The sequence below is a fragment of the Rhineura floridana genome, chromosome 4, assembly GCF_030035675.1.
Source record: "Rhineura floridana isolate rRhiFlo1 chromosome 4, rRhiFlo1.hap2, whole genome shotgun sequence".
NCBI classification, from domain to species: Eukaryota; Metazoa; Chordata; class Lepidosauria; order Squamata; family Rhineuridae; genus Rhineura; species Rhineura floridana.
The window spans coordinates 83958978-83977989 of NC_084483.1; the positions used below are offsets into that span (position 1 = coordinate 83958978).

The 19012-nt window shown below is 41.4% G+C and overlaps 1 protein-coding gene across 9 annotated transcripts; it reads right to left on the bottom strand.

The window, feature by feature from the left end:
* Positions 1-1618: 1618 nt before the first annotated feature.
* On the bottom strand, positions 1619-18598 carry BEND3 (BEN domain containing 3). Of its 9 annotated transcripts, none has more exons than XM_061623507.1 (5): positions 18366-18598; positions 14173-14297; positions 13376-13430; positions 10844-11058; positions 1619-6021 (listed from the first exon to the last, which is right to left on the bottom strand). In XM_061623507.1, the coding sequence occupies exons 2-5, from the start codon at positions 14239-14241 to the stop codon at positions 3796-3798; spliced, it is 2565 nt and encodes an 854-aa protein (XP_061479491.1). In that variant the 5' UTR covers positions 14242-14297; positions 18366-18598; the 3' UTR covers positions 1619-3795. The 9 variants fall into 9 exon arrangements, with proteins under 9 accessions (XP_061479491.1, XP_061479494.1, XP_061479492.1 ...); XM_061623510.1 differs by lacking the exon at positions 18366-18598 and adding an exon at positions 18090-18350; XM_061623508.1 differs by lacking the exon at positions 18366-18598 and adding an exon at positions 17756-17983.
* Positions 18599-19012: the final 414 nt, after the last annotated feature.

The window sequence follows — 19012 nt, forward strand, 5'->3', positions numbered from 1 at the left end:
AGATACCAGCTGCTTTGCTCAATGGTCATTTTGCTGCTGCACCAGACTGGTGTTATTTGAACCCGGGCTCTTAGTTTTAACTGTCTTCAGTCTAACCATGATTTGTTCTTGGAGAGTTAAATCATGGGTTTAGATAACATGCCAAGCCATGGCTTAGCTCAGCAGCAAAATGACTGGGGAAGGAGCAAAGCAGATGCTATCTGTCTCTGGGAGCCCCCACCAAGCTATGGCTGGGCTTAGCATGATGTGCAAACCAGGTCCATGAATATAAAGAAATACATGTATGGGACTCCATTTATAGATGCGAATGAGGAAGCAGTTCTTAGAATATGAGCTTTGTGCTGAATTTGAGCAAGTATAACTCCTTTTGTTCTATTGTGTTGTCACTTTATTCAAGCTACCCATCTCTCCTCAGATCTTCATTACCTTCCATCCTCCCTTTTTAGCAGAAAACTGATCAAATATGTTCTGTGGAAGTAGAAACAAAACTATATACATACATGCCTTTGCTTTAGTAGCCAGTCTTGATTGGCTGAATGGAGAACTGAACACTTTACAGTTCATAAGATGTTAAGTACATATTAAGGCTGCTGTTATCACCCCAATGAGAAAAAAGCAACTGTCTTCAGTGTTTACCTAAAACATTTTCTCACTCCATCAATTATAAGAACCTTCATTAGAAAGACTTACAGATTTTTTTTCTTTTCAAACACTATGCAATTCCCTTTGTTTCACCACAGGATAAGCAATAAAGTTTTCCAAAAACTGGACATGTGTATGTTAAGAAAAAATACAATAAATATGTAAATAGAAAGAAGTTGCTGTGACACTTAGTAGCTGTAGATACACCCAGAATTCACTGATAACATGAATAATACCCTGATATTTCAGTAGCAAAGGATGCATACACAGAGCTGTTACTGATTTTCAGTGAATGGGGCAACCTATGTAAAGACGAACTGTGTGAATGCACTAAACCCTGCACACTTGGTCATAAATTACTTATATGGGGTAAATAATTTAACCAAGTCTACAGTGTTTAAAATCACCCAAACAAGTTAGTTTTGTCATGCCACTTTGCCAAAGCCAGAGACATGGTAAGCTATTTTCTGAATATGGACAAGAGCCCAAACCTATGGTTCTTGGGAGGGTATCCAAAGGACATAGGATTTTGTGGATTTCGCATTCCACAGGCAGAGAGGCTGGTCCACCCTCACAAGCCTCCTTTTAGTTGCTACAGAAAGGTCTAATCATCATTGCTCCTGTGTTCTTGCTCCAATACTAGAGAGGGACAAAAGGTGGTATAATGGGGCCAATTTGGATCCAACATCCTGTTCCTCAAACATATCCGTGCAATGGGGAGAAAAGTATAATAGCCCTGGGGTTGGCATACCTTTTTTCCCTTCTATTGGGATCGAAGGAACAAAAAAACAAAAAATTCAGACAAAAACTGGGAGGAAAAAACACCTGTACATCTTTGGTATTACTGGATTTGTGGTTATTCTACCACAATCATGTTTATCCACCCACCCCAGCCCCTGTAGCATTGATTTGCTCAGTATGGATATGCCCAGTAATTCAGAGATAAACTAAAAAAAGAGGAAATGTACACTGTAATATACTTTTGAGTTGACTATATACATTTGCAATACTAGTAACTTACTATTTTCATGACAGATTGTAGCAGCCTTCCCTAACAGGATGCCCTTCATATGTTTTGGACTACAACTCCCATTACACTGAGGTTATAGAAGCTGTAGGCCAAAACATCTGCAGGGCATTAGGTTATGCAAGGCTGCTTTATATTGTCCAAAGATGGTGTTATTAGGTAGCACACAACTAAATAAAACACAAGCCATAAAAGAAAACCTTCATTTTGCTAAATATGCATAAAGAGAAATACAGCCATTTTATCTGCTTTTGGTAAAAGGTTGACTCTACCCTGATTAGGATACAGGTATTACATTCATCGATACTAGTTGCATTCTTTTAGGATGTTGTTAACTGATCAGAAAACAATGGATTAACACTTGTCTACTAATGGTCTCAATAAGACCTGGCCAGTTCTTGGCATTAAAAAAAACAAAGAAAAAGGCTGTTTGTAATCATGGGAGCAATATATTCTAAAAAGCTGCATTAATATATCAAATTTAATTCAGTTGGTATAAAATAAAGTTTTATTTTGATATATGGTAACTTGATCTAAATAACCACACAGGAGTATCAAATGAGTGTGTCAAACCAGAAATGACTGGTATTAACTTATCATTGTCATTAGCATCAGGAAAGCATCCGAGTCCACAGCCCATTGCATAACCCAGTATGCACATGGAACTGTTATGTATACAGTTTGCCCTATTCAAGATGACAGCAGATCCAGAGACCGGGATTAGTTTTCCTCAATGAACCAAATGCTGGAAACCTCCATGAACCCATGAAATCCAATGGGTTTGATCCTAGGGAGTTAAGTCATTTCAGTCCCATTGAAATCAATGGGACTAAAGTGCAGAACACACTGGTTTTATTCACCCCTGTCATGATTGCCAAAGAAAGAAGAAAACAAAGCCTTGATGTGATGTAGCACACTCCAGGAAAAAGCAGAAAAGCTAACATTTCACTGGAGTTTGGGTATAATTAATGTAAACATACAATCAATTAGCTTTCACCCAGACTCCAGTGCATTCAACTATATAGAAAGAAATTTCAAGTCAATCAATGAAGGTTCACAGTCTCCATGATATTGAAATCCTCTGGGTGGACACTGTAGTTGAAGTTATGAATATTAAATCAACATATGATGCAGGCGGCCCTTGCTATATGGTATTCCAAACAATCAAATATATAGATACATATCATTTAATTAAACATTTGAAAGGCTGCAGTCACTTTACTAACAAAAATAATATGGGCGTAAATGTTTTTGTACATTCCTCAATTCAAGTATTTTTTTAATAAGTAGTGAGAATAACAGGTAATAGCACCATGTTCTACTGATATAGGGCAGGATTCTATTTCACAACCTATACTCATACCAGTAGCTTTTATACAAAGAAGTCACACCAAAGACAATGAAATAACTTATATGAATAAAAACTGAAGTATCAGTACTACAATCTTAACACAAGTTCAATAATGCCATGATCATAATCTTATAACAATTCAGCTACAAAATGGGAAACCTTCAAAGAAATTTGTAATTTTTCTGTTGATTGATTTTGTAGTATTTTACTCTCCCAATACACAAATTAATACAATAGCTATAATTAGTACAGAACTGTCTTGATTCTCCATTCTTTTAAAGAGCAAGACTATGGCACTTCAAAAACTATAGGTGTGAAAGATTTAAAAAATAGTTAATTTCCAAATGACTGATTAAAAGGTACTTAAAACTGTCTTAAGGAGCACAAGACTACTGTTAAAGATCAATTAAAAATGTTAAAACTATATAATTTATTTCCACTGATGATTATATTTAAATGAGATATTACTAGAACATCTCTAATAATTTATGATTCCTTGTTGTGTACCAAGTAAGTAGGTAGTAAAGGCACCATCAGGAACCTAGCCTACATAAAGGCATATTGAAATGAACTGAGCTATAAAATATCTTCTTCCACAATACATCCCCCACTGCATTGTCTTTTCCCATGTGTTAGAGCAACATATTAGAGCAAGTTTTTCTGGTCAGTTGCTCCAGTGCTGAGTGACTAGAGTATCAGTCTAAAACAGACTGATCTCTCAGTCCACTTCTAAATAACTTAGTGGTCAACATCTTTGGAAACTTAAAAGATCCTATCACTTTTTTGCTTTCTTGGCTTTTTTCAATATATCACACTTTTTTCTATTGGGACGTCTGCATCTTTCATCAATGCTTGGTATACATTCATAATGCCACACTTCATCCATTTTCTCAACAGGATAAACGGCTTCAACATAATGACGGATTAGTCTCAGTCTGACAGGATCGAGCTGCTTTTTGTTACAAGCCCCTGAATGGTTGTATTGCAGTCTGAGGTTATCTGAAGTAAAGAGTTCTGGAAAAAGCCTTACTAAAAGTCTGGCAGCAAAGTTCCCAACTGATAGGCTCTGCTGTACTATTTCTCTTACTTCTTTGTCAGACAGCAGATACAGAGAAGGCACAGGAAAGTCTGGAGGAGGAACAACAAGTTCCTCAAGTGGTATCTTGCAAAAATCTTTGTTGCTTCTTTCTGGAGGCAATGGTGGTCCTTCAAATTCTTCTTTAAATCTTTCTGGGTTTATTGCATAGGTTAGAAATTCTCTCCTTTCAGGTCCTGGCACATGGACTTTTCGCTGTAGTTGGTACGTACGTCTTTGCTCAGTATCTCTGCGACGACATCTTTCATCAAGCTTTCCAACAAATTCCAGAGTCCATACTCTATCATTCTTTGCTCTTGGATATAGCATTTGAACATAGTGTCGAATTAATTTAATCCTAATAGGATCAAGCTGTTTCTTACCCAGTGATCCACTACAATTATATTGCTTCCTTAAGTTTTCATGGGTAAACAATTCAGGAAATAAGTGAACTAGCAACCGCGAAGCAAAATTGCCAATTGACAAGCTGCTTTCATATATGTTCTTAAGCTGTTCCTTGCTTAACAGGTAGTCTGGGATAGGGACATCAAAATCAGGGGAAGGGACATCAAGCTTATCAAAGTCTATAGGCACAAGCCAAATCTTTTTTGACCTTCTGCCTGGCCTTTCATATTCAAAATTATCTTCCACTTTTATAACAGACACATCATCAGGCAAACTAGAAGAATCATAGCAATCTTCTCTCATCTGTTCACTCTCACTATCATCCATATACATGCTTTCAAGTTCATCATTTATTCGTTGAACACAATGCTGTAACCAGGCTTTTCTCTCCTGCATAGCAGGAAAGTAAATCTCTGTATACCTACGGATTACCTGAAGTCGCTGAGGGTCAAGTTCTTGTTTTCCACATTCTCCATAACAACTATATCTCTCAGCCAACTTTCTCTGATCAAAGAGTTCTGGAAACAATCTGTGTAATAAAAAGACACAAAACTCTCCAGGAGAGGAAGCTTCATCTAAAAATTCATTTATATCCTGAGCATCAAATACCCACTCAGAGGCAATGGAACTACTCCTATCTATGGGTAGAGCTTCTTCATCCTCCTTATCATCAATGACTTGATTAGCCTCATAAAAACTGCAGGATTGTATATCTGGCTGACTATTTTCCATGTCCCTCTGAGCCCAAAAGCTATTGAAAAAATCATTGACCTGAGGCAAACACTCTGCCTGCCAAACTGCAGGATTCTTCACAGAAGGGTAGCAGACTTCCACATAATTTCGGATGAGCTGCAGATGAAGTGACTCAAGTTTCTTTTTGTTAAGATAGCCACAGGTACTACAGGTCCTGCTTAACTCATCCTCGCTAAAGAGCTCTGGGAAAAGCTGTACCAATAATCGGCAAGCCAAATCTCCACCTGAAGTACTCTGATCCATGATCTGTTTGAGTTCTGAGGCAGTCAGCTGGTACTCAGGAGGTGGCCTGAATTCTGCTACAGTATCTGCAGGGCTGACATGCTTTTTAATTCGACTGACTTCTAGTGATAACAAGTCTACTTTGCTGTGAAGTTGAGTCATGTTGGAATTTAAGGTATTAAGTGTGTAAAACATTTTTTGTATCAAAGAATATATATTTGGGTCAGACTCAGAAGCAGCAGGTGTAATAGCACTCGTATCTCTTTTGCGTTGCTCATTCAGTGTCCGAAGATTGGAAGGACTGCTAGGATTAACCTTTTCAAACAACTCATAGGAAGTGAACTGCTCTGTCCCCGGCAAATTTTTCTTCTCTGTAATTTTGTGTGAGATCCCATACAGAGGTTTCTTGTATGATGGCATGACAATGGTATTTAAGGCTTCTTCTTCACACAGCCATGTTATGCTGGGATTCTTGCTCTTGCTTGGCTGTTCCACATCTTCCTGAGTAGGTGATCCATCTCTGTGCATCAAGTTTGAACGAAGGCCCTTTCAATGAACAAATGTGTCATTAGAACTCAAATTAGTTATTTGTCCTTAATGAATAAATTAAAAAATATTAATTGCTTAGTTTTAAGCACTAAATAAATTTAATACATTGCTGTCATATGGTTGGATTTAGACTATGTTAACTGAACTTCGTTCCCACTGAAATCAGTGGGACTCATGTAATCATTACTTTTTCCCACAGCAACCAACTTCCTCTGGCTTCTAACCCATAATGCATTTATTTACAATAATGAAACAGAAATTTGCTACTTATTAATGTGAGAAAAGCATGAGTGCTTATTCATATAAAATTGCCCAAGACTATGCAGCACATCTCCTTGCAACCTACTGCAGATATACGAATATACTGTCTAATTCCCTATTCACATGAGACTAAAATCAAATTGATGAATGCATATACAACAGGAAAAATTGAGAGCAATTATAATTAATGCAGCAAATGTCATTAAGTGGTGTTCAAAGAATAAATGAAACATTCATAATCAAGATCACACACAATTTTTTACTGATTCAGGTCTCAAAATTGCCCATTTTCTACTACATCTTCAGAATCTCCTAGGAAAAGTTGAAATACAAAAATTAAAGTTTCCTGTCTCCTCATCCTTTAACAACTCACTATGCCCCATCCCACATTGGGAAGGCATTTTGATCCTCTAGAAAGGTTTGGGAGCAGGATTGCAGGTGGCTGCAGGGAATAGGAGGGGATTGAAAGCTTTCCTTCTGTGAACTTTCATAAGAGCACGTACCTTAGGATGCAAGGCTTTATCTCCATGGGGCTGCCTACAATATTCAATAAGAAAGCCCTTGCTCACACAGGAGTTCTGAGTGCATTGCAGCTCCTGTATGCATAAGGGCCCCCTATATCTGACTCACTGGCCCGGATCCCGAATTTGCTCCCACCAGCCGAAGGGAGGGACAACTTTCACTTCCATCTACAGACCCTTATTCCCCCACCTCTCCCTAGAACAGTGGGGAGCTGCAGGGAGGGTAGGAAATCAGTGGAAACTGTCTAACCCTCCTGCCAAAGAGATCCTCCACTGGATCTAAAGCCTTCAGTCTGTAAAAGGGATAGGTCGATCTGAGCAATTGTGTTCAACCAACAAATTGTGATGTCCATATTCCACTATGCAATGCACCACATCTGATTCAATGCTTTCTTATAAAGAAGGACAACTGTTATAAAAAAATGTGTGCAAAAATATCCACAATGTTTTCTGGTAATGCATATGGAAGCAATGCAAATAGAATCAATGTCAAAGGAGCTACAGCTTATCATGTGTTAATATCTCAATCAATCAATATCTGGAAAAGCTCATAAACGAAAACATTTCAGGCACTAATTTACATAAACATTTCATATTATTTGGGTGTATTTATTAATTCACTATAACATGATGTTGGATATTTTGCAAACATATTTTGCTTCACGGCAACAATATAAACAAAAATTTCAATACCCAGAATTTTTTAAAAATTCAAGTATTCACTTTAAAAACTGAAATATTTTTTCACAGCCTGCCGTAGAAAGAATTAATTAGTCAAAGGTACAATAATCTGCCTGTCTGCCCATCTATCCTTAAATGCTATCAAGGCAAATAAGTAAGAACTAAGTACTCCATCTTAAATGATGAAAAAACCTACGCTTCAATTTATGATCTCACTGAGAATAGTAGAAAAAATGGTTAGGGGTGCAATCCAACTCGCCTTTCTGCTGAGCTGGGGTGCGTTGGATGCCATGGGTCTCCGACGGTGGCAGCAGCAGGCTCCTGGCTGTCCCCGGCTCTGCTGGTAGAAGCCCTCTGCTGTGGCAGAGCCATAGTGCCACCAGGGACATCCAGCCCAGGGGACAGAGGGCTGGCAGAAGGCCCCAAAATGGGGCATTCCAGGGGTGGAGCCGCGGGGTAAAATGATTTTCTAAAATCTCCATCCAAAAGGCTGCCGCTGCAAAATTATTTTCTAAAAACTCTATTGTGACCTACGGGTAGCACGTGCTCGAGAGGCTGATTTGTGGAAGCCAGCGCTTCCTGGCTGGTTTGTGCACACGGCTCCCAATGGAGCCGGTGTTCAGCTGGGCCAGCAGCTCCCGAGCAGGAGGAGGATCCCATGGAGCTTTCCACCAGCTCCCTGGCACTTGGAATACCCTGTTATTTAACTCTTATTTTAAGTCCTGAAGGCTCACCACATCATGAGATCATGTCAACTTCTGAGAAACAGTTGCATTAAAAATGAAAAGGCAATCCATTTTGTATTTGTTGTTATACTGCTTATTGTAATGACAAATGAATTGTGGAATAAACACTTGAATACATTTAGCTTGAGTAGCATTTTGCCAGAAAGTGAGATATAAATGTTAATTAAAATGTATTTTTATGTATTTTAACCTAAATGTAAATGTAAACGTACTGCCTTCAAGTCGATTCCGACTTATGGCGACCCTATGAATATTTATTTATTACATTTATTTATTTATTACATTTATATACCGCACCATAGCTGAAGCTATGCAGGCCATGAGGCTGAGAGGCAGTGAGTGGCCCAAGGTCACCCAGTGAGCTTCATGGCTAAGTGGGGATTCGAACCCTGGTCTCCCAGGTTGTAGTCCAACACCGTAACCACTACACCACAAACCTGGGTATTCATAAGTACAAGCTATATAAGTGTTGCTTCTGATATGGTAAATGCATGTATAAGTTGCAGACTTTTCTTCTAAAATACATTAGAGAAGAAATTAAGCTCCTGGTTCACGTGCTTAAAGGACAAATATATGGATTAGATGGCTTTAATATTTACTGAATTAATTTAACTTAATTTGTAAGCCACCTTGTGAGAGCCTGGTCCTAAAAAGCAAAATTAAAAGAACTTCGTATTTGGGTGCAATCCAACTTGTAGGAGGCTGGCGGCAGCAGATCTGGCAGAAGGGGCTGCCACATCCAACCTCCATTCAGGTGCCACTGGGAGGGAAGAACGTTGGCATGTTTCCTTGCGCCACCCCTTTCCCCAGCAAATCGGCTGTCAGGACAAAGTGCCGCAGGACGACAGATGCAGCAGAAGTCCCCCTCCCCTCAGTTCCACCCGACACACACTCAGAATACCCTTTTTCTGGGCCTTCCACTGGCCCCATTTGTGTTGATCTCAGCTGAGCCAGCTGGGCCCTGGCGGAGCTCCCTGGCTGTGCCTGAGGGCTTCTGCTGGCAAAGCCTGGCAGCACTGACACCCTTCCTCCTCACCGAAGCTCTGCCACATCATGAAGCCCCTCAGCCCAGTGCATCTACCAGGTGGATTGTGCCCTTAGATCCTAAGTGTGCTACTTGTGAATGGAAGGCTGGCGGTAGAAAGGAAGGGGAGGCAATTTTCACTGATCTCCCTTCCTACTTGCAGGCCCTCTTCCACTGTTCTGGATGGTTCTCCAACTTCCCAGAGCAAATTTTCAGGGGTCGGAAGTGGAATCAGTGAAAGATACCTCCCCATATTCCACCAATGGGAGTGTCCCATGACCAGCAATTCAATTATGGGCCATTTTTGCCGGTAGGAGCAAACTCAAAATCCAACCAATAATAAATAAATAAAATATATGCATGTATATATAAAATATATCCATACAGAATGTGATGCACATCTATATTGTATTTGGTTTTCAGAACCCAAGTACAACCTAAGAAGGAGCCCTGAAGTAGCTCTTAGGGTTATCAGAAGTTCATAGCTTAACTATGCTAGGCTAGAGTGCAAATGTTTACTATTTTAGATGAAATCCAGAAGAGTAAGCATTACTAATCTGTAGAAAGAAAAATGGGAAATTGGTTGTATTATTTAAATAAATGGTTTAATAAGTTATGGATTTTTTATGTGAAGTGCAGTTCCTCAAGTCCTCAACCTAATTCAGGCATCTGATGAATTTTGCTTTAAAAAAAAAAATCAGCTTGCATCTCTGTAGTTTTTGGATAAATAATAGTGTGCTTCACTGAACATAAGAAGAGCCTGCTGGATCAGGCCAGTGTCCCATCTAGTCCAGCATCCTGTTCTCACAGGGGCCAACTAGATACCTATGGAAAGCCCACAAGTAGGACCTGAGCACAAGAGCACTCTCCCCTCTTGCAGTTTCCAGCAACTGGTATTCAGAAGCATACTGTTCTTGACCGTGGAGGCAGAGCATAGCCATCATAGCTAGTAGCCACTGATACCTTTATCTTCCATGCATTTGACTAATCCTCTTTTAAAGCCATCCAAGTTGGTTGCCATCACTGTGACAGTGAATTCCCTAATTTAGTTGTGCTGTGTGACCATATACTTTCTTTTCTTTATCCTGACAAAAAATCCCTTGTTACAGACAAACATTTCCATAAAATAAAACACCCAAGTGAGTGCTTAATATTTCAGAAGATTAACTAGCTTTAACTAAATGAGTGGATTCAACAAAAAATTGTGCTAACACAAGGGCTAGCACTAGTGCAATGGGATTTCTCCCCCTCTAGCCACCCCTAAATCTGGAGAGTTGGGGGAAAACCCAGAACATTTATTGTAGTTATTGTATTTATACATTGTGCTTGTTTTATCTTTTGTACACCGCCCAGAGAGCCTCCGGGCTTCGGGCGGTATATAAATTAAATTAAATAAATAAACAGACTTACAGATGTGCAGGAGGAGGGAGATTGTTCTATTGCGCAGGAAGAAATCTATGCACTGACAGCACAATCTGCTTAGCGCTATGTTGTATAACCCAATACATTTAACTGCTCTCCAATCTGAAACAGTTGCCTACAAATCTAAGTAAGATGCAGTTATTATCTATATGTAAAGGAATCACCTCTTGTATAAGGCCTCTTTTTTTCACACTTGGTACAATTTCTTGGTGGCTTCCTGAGCTATCACAACCAAACAAGGTCCGTTTTCGTTTATTGGTGTCTTGTAGAGAAGTCACTAAACCATCCAGTGGGGTTTTTTCAGGTCTTGGTATCACAGAGCAGTCTAGGACTTCATCTTCTTTGTCTGTTTCTACTTTCATAATATTTTTGATAATAACTGATGAAAGAGAAAAATAGTACCAGCGAGTCATTTACTGGAAATTGGAATACAGGTAAGTATTCATCCCATCCCATTTCATTTTTCATGAAGGACTCAGAATGGTCTCCTACTGAGACTACGCCAAGATGTCACCCTACCAAAGACAATGGTACTCAACACTCTATAGGTCAGTGGTGGAGAATGTCCTGCAAGGGTCCTAACTTAACCCACAAGGCCATTTTCCCCACACAACAGCCATCTGCCCCACACTTGACCTCATTTGTGTTATCAGGGATGGGGCAGGTAAAGATGCAGCTGCAAAGAAACAACTGCAAGTCTCAAAAAATGTGCTTCTGATTGTTCATTGCCAAGCAACGTTAGGATCCCTGTGCTCATTGGAATCTCTGTAATGAAACTGATCCCTGCTCAAAGTGGAACTTGCAGCAAGGGATGATGATGATGATGAATTGCATTTATATACCGCCCCATAGCCAAAGCTCTCTGGGCGGTTTACAACAATTAAAAACTTTAAAAACAAATATACAAATTTAAAAACACATTTTAAAAAAGCAATTTAAAAACACATGCTAAAATACCTGGGAGAAGAGTAAAGTCTTGACCTGGCGCCAAAAAGATAACAGTGTTGGCGCCAGGCGCACCTCGTCACAAAGATCATTCCATAATTTGGGGGCCACCACTGAGAAGGCCCTCTCCCTTGCTGCCAGCTTCCCTCCGAGTAGGCACCCAGAGGAGGGCCTTGGATGTTGAGAGTAGTGTACATGTGGGTTCATGTTGGGAGAGGCATTCCATCAGGTATTGTGGTCCCAAGCCGTGTAAGGCTTTATAGGTTAAAACCAGCACCTTGAATTGAGCTCGGAAACATACAGGCAGCCAATGCCAGCGGGCCAGATTAGATCAGATTAGCGTTTACAGTAAGATCCACAAGGAAACTCTTACTTTGTCTGTGAAAATCAAACATGCGAGCAAAGAAAAATGTTATTATGGTGACATAAGGTGACTGACAGGTGGGCAACCTCACCTACCTGTCAAAGAGGCCCATAGGGTCTGGGAGACATCAGGATCTGGCCGCCAACTGGATCTCCACCTCTACTAGCCTAAACAGTCACCCCACATTATTTTCTTATAAAATACAGTTACTGTACAACAGGAGTCACCAACCTTTTTGGACCAGAAGGCACATTTCAAATTTTGAGAGGGTGATGGAAGCACCAGTTAAAAAATGGCTGCCATGGTGTGTGGCATAACAAAAATTAGAAAGTAGTCATGGTGAAACTTTTCCCATGATTGTCTTTCCATATGAGAAAAGGTTTGGCCTCTTAAATTTCTGCCTGCCGTACAGCTGTTAAAGGCACAAGAATCCCGTTTTCCCCCAATGTCAACCCTAAACCAAAGTCTACACTGCCATCTTGTACCCAAACACAATGATACTTCTGAGTAGACATGTATATCATTGTACTGTATGTTAACTATACAGTGAATTCTTAATGAGTCCCTGGTCTTTAGCTCCTATAAAGCAGGAGACATGCCTAAGCTGCACGGTAAAGCTTTCATATTTGTCTTTTGCGGGGAGGGAGATTCTTTAACAATCACATGCACTTAGTAGTAGTATTTATAGTAATATTTGCAGAAAATAACTTCTAGGACTACCTGATCTCGGGCAAAGTCAGCAAAGAAAGATACATCATGGTTGCTGGGAAAAAGGAAGGGCAAACTATGGACATTCCAAGGATTAGGAACAAAAGGACAGAAGCAGGAAAAGTGCACTAAAGGGGAGAGTTAACAGCATCTCTTTAGCACCTCAGGGATTCCTATTGCCTGGTGCCCAAGCAACTCACTTATCAATCGCAGCTCTGACTTCATTCATTGGCTAATAACATTGACAAGCAGGAACAGTCAGGATGGCTCCTTTCACAGAAGTCACTTAGAAGAGTACCTGTGGATTTGTTGCTCCATAACTTTATTTCAGAGAGGGCTAGAGGCTTACTTTTTGTTAAAATGAAAACCCATATTCTGGGCTACCTGTTGGGGGCACCACTAAAGGCTCATGGTGCCTGTGGGTAATGGGTAAACAGCCCCTGCTGTATAACATAAGAGTTGTACAGTACTGTAACATACAGTTTCACCAGAAAAATTAAAATGTAAAGAACAAGACTGAGCAAGCCAGAGAAGTGGCTAGAACAGGCAGAAGGACATCAGTGGGAAACGATGGGGACTAAGATTTCAGTTGTTTGTTGTCAAAATGTATTCTTTGTATGGACTATATTCAAAAGTATTTTGATCTAATCAGAAAATATATTAAAAGGTGTAATATTACCTTCAGCACTGTCTGCATCATCAAATAATTCAGCTGAATTCATATTCCAAGTCTTCTACCTAAACAGAGAAAAAGAAAAAAGTAAAAAGCCTACATGGCTTAGAAGTGACAAGTCATACGTGTAATGTAGTTATCTGCCCAAATCCAGTGTATCTTCAGCGCATATTCAGGGAGAAAGTTCTGGGCAAATAAGGGCCACCCCATTTGGTGTGAGGAACATTAAATATTATTTATTTTTAAAATTTATATCCTACCCTCTGTCCTAGGACTGTAAGGCTGGCTGTATCAATAGGTACATAAGACAATCAATAATATTTTTTTTATTTTACAATACAGTAAATAAAAGATCTTTGTCAGTTTTTGCAGTCCAGGCAAAACTACAGCCCAAGCATTAAAAAAGCTTAACAGGAGAGAGAGAGGTTTACATGCAATGTTGCATACAGAGGTAGCTTCAGTTCTGGATTATGGAATGAGGACTAGCACTGCCCTTTTAAAGAGTGTAGGGAATCAGTGTGGAACTTCATCAAAGGCTGAATGATGAGATAGGTTGGCATGGAATATGAGGTGGATCCTTTCAAAGATTAGCAAAACAGATGTTATAAAATTTTCACATAACACAAAATCATCATGGCATAGACATTTGTGATATACACAGGCGTAGATCCAGCAGAGGCCCTCCATTTGTAGAAGGAACTGCAATTAGTTGGAGCTGCCATAAGCAGCAACCGGGAAGGGGGGGGAAACAGGGATGTGATTTTCAATTATTTTCCCTTCCCCCAGCAGATTCTCTACACCACCTCCCATGTTGTTATGGAGGATCTTCCAAATTCCAGAAAAGGTGGGGCACCCCTTTCCATGAGCTCCATTCATGCATCTCTGTATCCAATCCACAGTATTCGCTCCAAGCTCCTAGTTTTTTGTTCTAAAAAACAAAACATCAGTTGACTCAAGACAGATGAGTATCAACCTCCACATGCAATACCAGGTTTTCCCCCCCTATAAACACCTAGGCCTGAAATAATTTTCCACCTGAAAAGGTTGATTCCAGGATTTCACAGCACAATTCTATGCATGCTTACTTGGAAGTAGGGATGGAAAGAGTTGTGAATTTTGGCTCTCTCAGGTTCTCATTTTCCAATCTGAAATTCAGTTCTCTGTGTTTCTGCAGCAATTTGCAAAAGATTTTCAAAAAAATCCTCCTAGAAATTCTCCAGCATTATAGCTTGAATTTATCCTAAATAAACACATTTTTGTAGGCAGTTTTGACTAGTCTACACATTTCTGAAGCCATTTCTCATCATATAATGCATTTTTGCATGTTATTTTCATTCATATATTCATTTCTATTGGGCACAGATGAGACCACAGAACCTTCCTATGATCATTGTGTGGTCGTAAGAGAAGGGGATCCTCATTGGTTGGCAAACTGTATCACAAAATTCAAAAAAGTGTGAATTCTGAATGATGGCTTTGTTTCAGTTCTCATATTGTTTCTAAAAGTGAAAATTTGATAGATTCTGCTTGAAATGCAAACTGAATCAAAATTCTCACCCGTCCCTACTTGGAAGTAAGTCTCGTTTTGTTCAATAGGTCTTATTCTCAGTAAGGTAAGTGTGTATAGGATTGCAGCCATAAAGACTGTTGGTACAAAAAAACGAAAAAAGAGAGCTCATCTTAAGTTTCTAAGCTTGATGGACCAATAAATACTAACACAAAGATAAGTATTTTACAGCTGTGAAATTAAAGCTTTAATTAAAGATTCCATAATAGTAGTAACTTGACAAAGTTAGTAATTAAAATAATAATTAATAATAATACCTAATAATTTAAACAAAGCATTATTTATTTAGGCAATTTATGGCTCACTTTTTAATAAAAAAAATTATCAGATCAGGATTATTAGATTGTCATTAGATTATATGGACAATGCTGGATTCTAAAGTAATTGTTTTTTTATGAACACACCAAAAGGGCAGCACCAGAAGCATAAACAAACAAAAAATCCAGTAGCTGCAAGAGACAACTTAATCCCAGTGGTTTAAATTCCAACTCATTTTGAGCAATTAGCTCTTCATTAGAGAACTGTCAGAAAAAGTACTAGCTCACATCTATTTCAATTATTTATGTGACTAGGCTGCAATCTAATTTATGTCTACTCAGAAGTAAGCTCCACTGAGTTCAATAGGACTTTCTCCAAGGGGAGTGTGTACTGGTATTATGCCTATTTCCCTGTACTACTTAATGAAAAGATATGTCAGATTTCTCACTAAATCTACCCATAAACAACATTTTGTGCATTTTTCTACCCTCAAAACATAGTTAATATTTTAATTATGTGGCAAAAATGTTAACATAATTGCCATAATTTTGGCACATATGAAAAACTGTTGGGCATTGCTGTTCTAGCAGACAGTGAAAGAGTCATATGGGAAAGCAGTGAAGTAGATCTGCAACTGCCATAAATGTATTATTGCAGTATTTGCAAATCACCATCTCCCAGCCTAATTTTACATTATATAAAAGTGAATTAGGCAGCCCTAACTCACAAGACAATAGTGTCTTTTGCTTTATACATGATCAGGAATAACAATAATATGGATCTCAGTGCCAGGATTGACACCATCTGGAAGCTGCTGGTGGGTGGGCCCACCAGTATTGACCAACTACCACCAGGGTACAGCTGCTACTGCCATCAGGAGAGAATGATGGGGAGTACTAGGCCCCTTTGGAGTGAGTGCTTCTCTTCTATGTGCCCAGTGGCAACACCTTCTGCCTGTCTCCTTCGACTCATACCCAGGCTCAGATGGCAGGATCCACTTGTCAGCCCACCTGCCAGATGAGGCAGTGAATAGCAGCTGCAAGGAACAGCCCTATCTGCTCACTTGCCTGCCATTTGGCAATTTTGGAGACTGGGTTTATCAGACCCAAAGAAGCCAGGGAAACAGAAGTGGCTTTGTCTTTTCCCATATAACATTCTGATGGATTCACAAGGATAAGATAACACTATTCCTACATTCAGATATACCCTCCTCTTCTGAGAAGTGATACAGGGCTAGTTGCATGCATCAGGAAGCACTTAACAATGCTGTGGGGTCCCCATCCTCCTCCTTATCCATCCCCCTCTCTGACTCTAATTCTAACTACTCTGCAACCCAGAAAGCTGAACAAAAGGACCCCTTCCACTCAACTGAGCCCTTTCTCTCGAAGGACAGCAATGGGGAATGGGCTTAATGGACCCAATCCTCCTAAGACATACCATCAAGATAGCAAAAACAGATTTGTGAGCAGACTTCTTATAGCTACATCTCCCAGAGAGGGCACACAGATAAGAAGGGTACCTTTGCAGCAGCCAACTCCAATTGCAAACTTGCCTGCACTTTGGGTGGCACAGATGCAAGAATTGGGTCTGCTAAGCTTGTAGGGAGACAGTGTGCAGGTGAGACAAAAAGCAGACAGCAGCTGAAGAAACAAGCCACTTGCCTGCACACTCCCTATGGGTAGTGCTGCAGATAAGTGAGTAAACAAGTGGCAACTGCAAAGAGTCACAGTTGTGCTTGTTCACCTGCACACTCTCTCCTGGTACAGTGACAATTAATATTCAGCCAAATCCTTTGTTATGCTCCAGAAGGAGATGGCAAGCAAGGATAAAGATGGCAACTATTCCTGCAAGCATTCAATTTCCTGTATGCTCTCTTCCTCTGAGCAGAGTGATGGTGTTTTGATGCAACAGGCCCAATCCACACAGTAGTGGTCCAAGAAGTTTTATTGTACATGTGACCACTGTCCAGCCAGCGTAGCTGTCACTTCCTCCACATGCTTGCATGCACTCTTTCTCTCTGGGAAGCATCACCCAGTACAACCATTCCCTACTATGGCTCCACCCAGAGAGAACGTGTGGTTGGAGGCAGATAGGAGTAGATGGCTCCCCTTCTCCCTAGAGCGGGAGTATCTGTCTAGGGTGGTTGCTGAGAGCCTTCCTCAACAAAATCCAGAGCCCCCTAGAGGCTTTTTCAAAATGCCCTTGTATTTCTTGTCCTTATGGACTTAGATCTTGCCTGGGTAAGGGTCACCTGGTGAAAGATAATGACGAATCCCTCCTCCTAATCTAACAACCTAGGTCAGTGGCAGGAGGAAATGTTGCCATTCATTGCAGTCCCGCAGAAGCCATGCCTGGAAACTGGCCAATGAGGTGACACTCACACCAGGAGCGCGGGAACTTGGCCGCCTCCGTTTGAAAAGCGTGAGACAGCACTCCGAGTCGCAGAGTCACGTGGCCAAAGTCGAAAGGAAGAAAGAGGGGGTCCATACTTCATTCATTCCATACCACCCACCCCCTCCGCTTGCTTCGCAGCAAAGTAAGGTGAGCCCAAATTCCAATACCGGGGGAAGCACGGAAACAACGGAGCAAGGATAGGCCTCGCGACTTGTCGCGAAAACGGGTTCTGTTGCCGAGCGGGCAGCAGTTTCCAGGCAACAGGAGCTGGCGGGGAGGTGTGCCTCTAAGCAGCTGGAGAAAGGGAGGGCTGCCGCGGCTCGGCTTGCTCGCGATGCGCAACTGAAAGCGCTTTTTGAGCCAACCCTCTTTTTGTTGCGCGCCCCGTCGCTTGCGCCCGCAGCTTCCGGAATGCTTCCCACCCGCCCCATCCCCCTCGGTCTCCTGAGCTGGTCTATGTGGCAGCAGGAAACAGGGACGCGTGTGAGAGAGGATAAATACATTCTACTCCCCCAACACCACCGGAGATGGAGGCGCCCGCGCTGCCTGGTGGCTCTCCCGCGCAAGCACACGCAGCTATGGTCCTTCCCACAGCCGCAAGGCTCCGATGGGGAAGGGGGGGGGCTAAGGAAGGACCGTGTTCCTTCTTCGAGGCCAAAAGTAGATTGGGAGGGATCGGGGAGGAAGACAGGGAATCATGACCGCAATGAAGCAACACACGCACACCCCTGGGGGAGGGCGGTTTCCCTAGCTAGAGAAAGTTGGGAAGGGGCTTACCTGGGTCCTTCTTAGGCACTGTGGAAAAAGGAGGGTGAGGGCCCCTTGGTCTCGGGTGGGTGTTTTATAAGAGCGGCTGTGGCTGCCTCCCGTGTCTTCCCCTCCCCCTTAGCTCTTTGTGTGTGTGTGCGAGAGAGGGTCCGCGCGCTGCGCTCTCGCGTGACGTGACGGGACCGTGTGTCATTTCCGCACAAGGACACTGAGCCCCGAGGAACCACTGCGGCCACCCGGGACAGAGAATGTGTAAGGGGAGGAAGAGGAGAGGGGAAGGCGGGCTGATTAACTCGAGGCACCACAGCGCGCGAGAGAGAACGCGGCGGCCTTTCGTTCCACACACGTACGCACACCCCTCCCCGCGCGCGCTTTTGAGCCCCGCCCCCTTTCCCGTGGCTATGCCTGGCTGGTGGGAGAAGCCGTTAGTTTACAGTCACTCTCGTGCTCCTTTACTTCCCCCGTTTGCACACTAACGCTCTCTCCAGAAAAACAACGGTTAGTAACAGCCACGTTGCCCTCGTGAGGTATGCCCACGCTACTGTAGTCATATGCTGGGGTGGATTTTCCGGGGTGAGTAGGAAGAAAGGGAGAGAAAAGGCCATACTTTTTATTATTTACTCAGTGTATTTGACTTCTCATACAAAACAAATCTA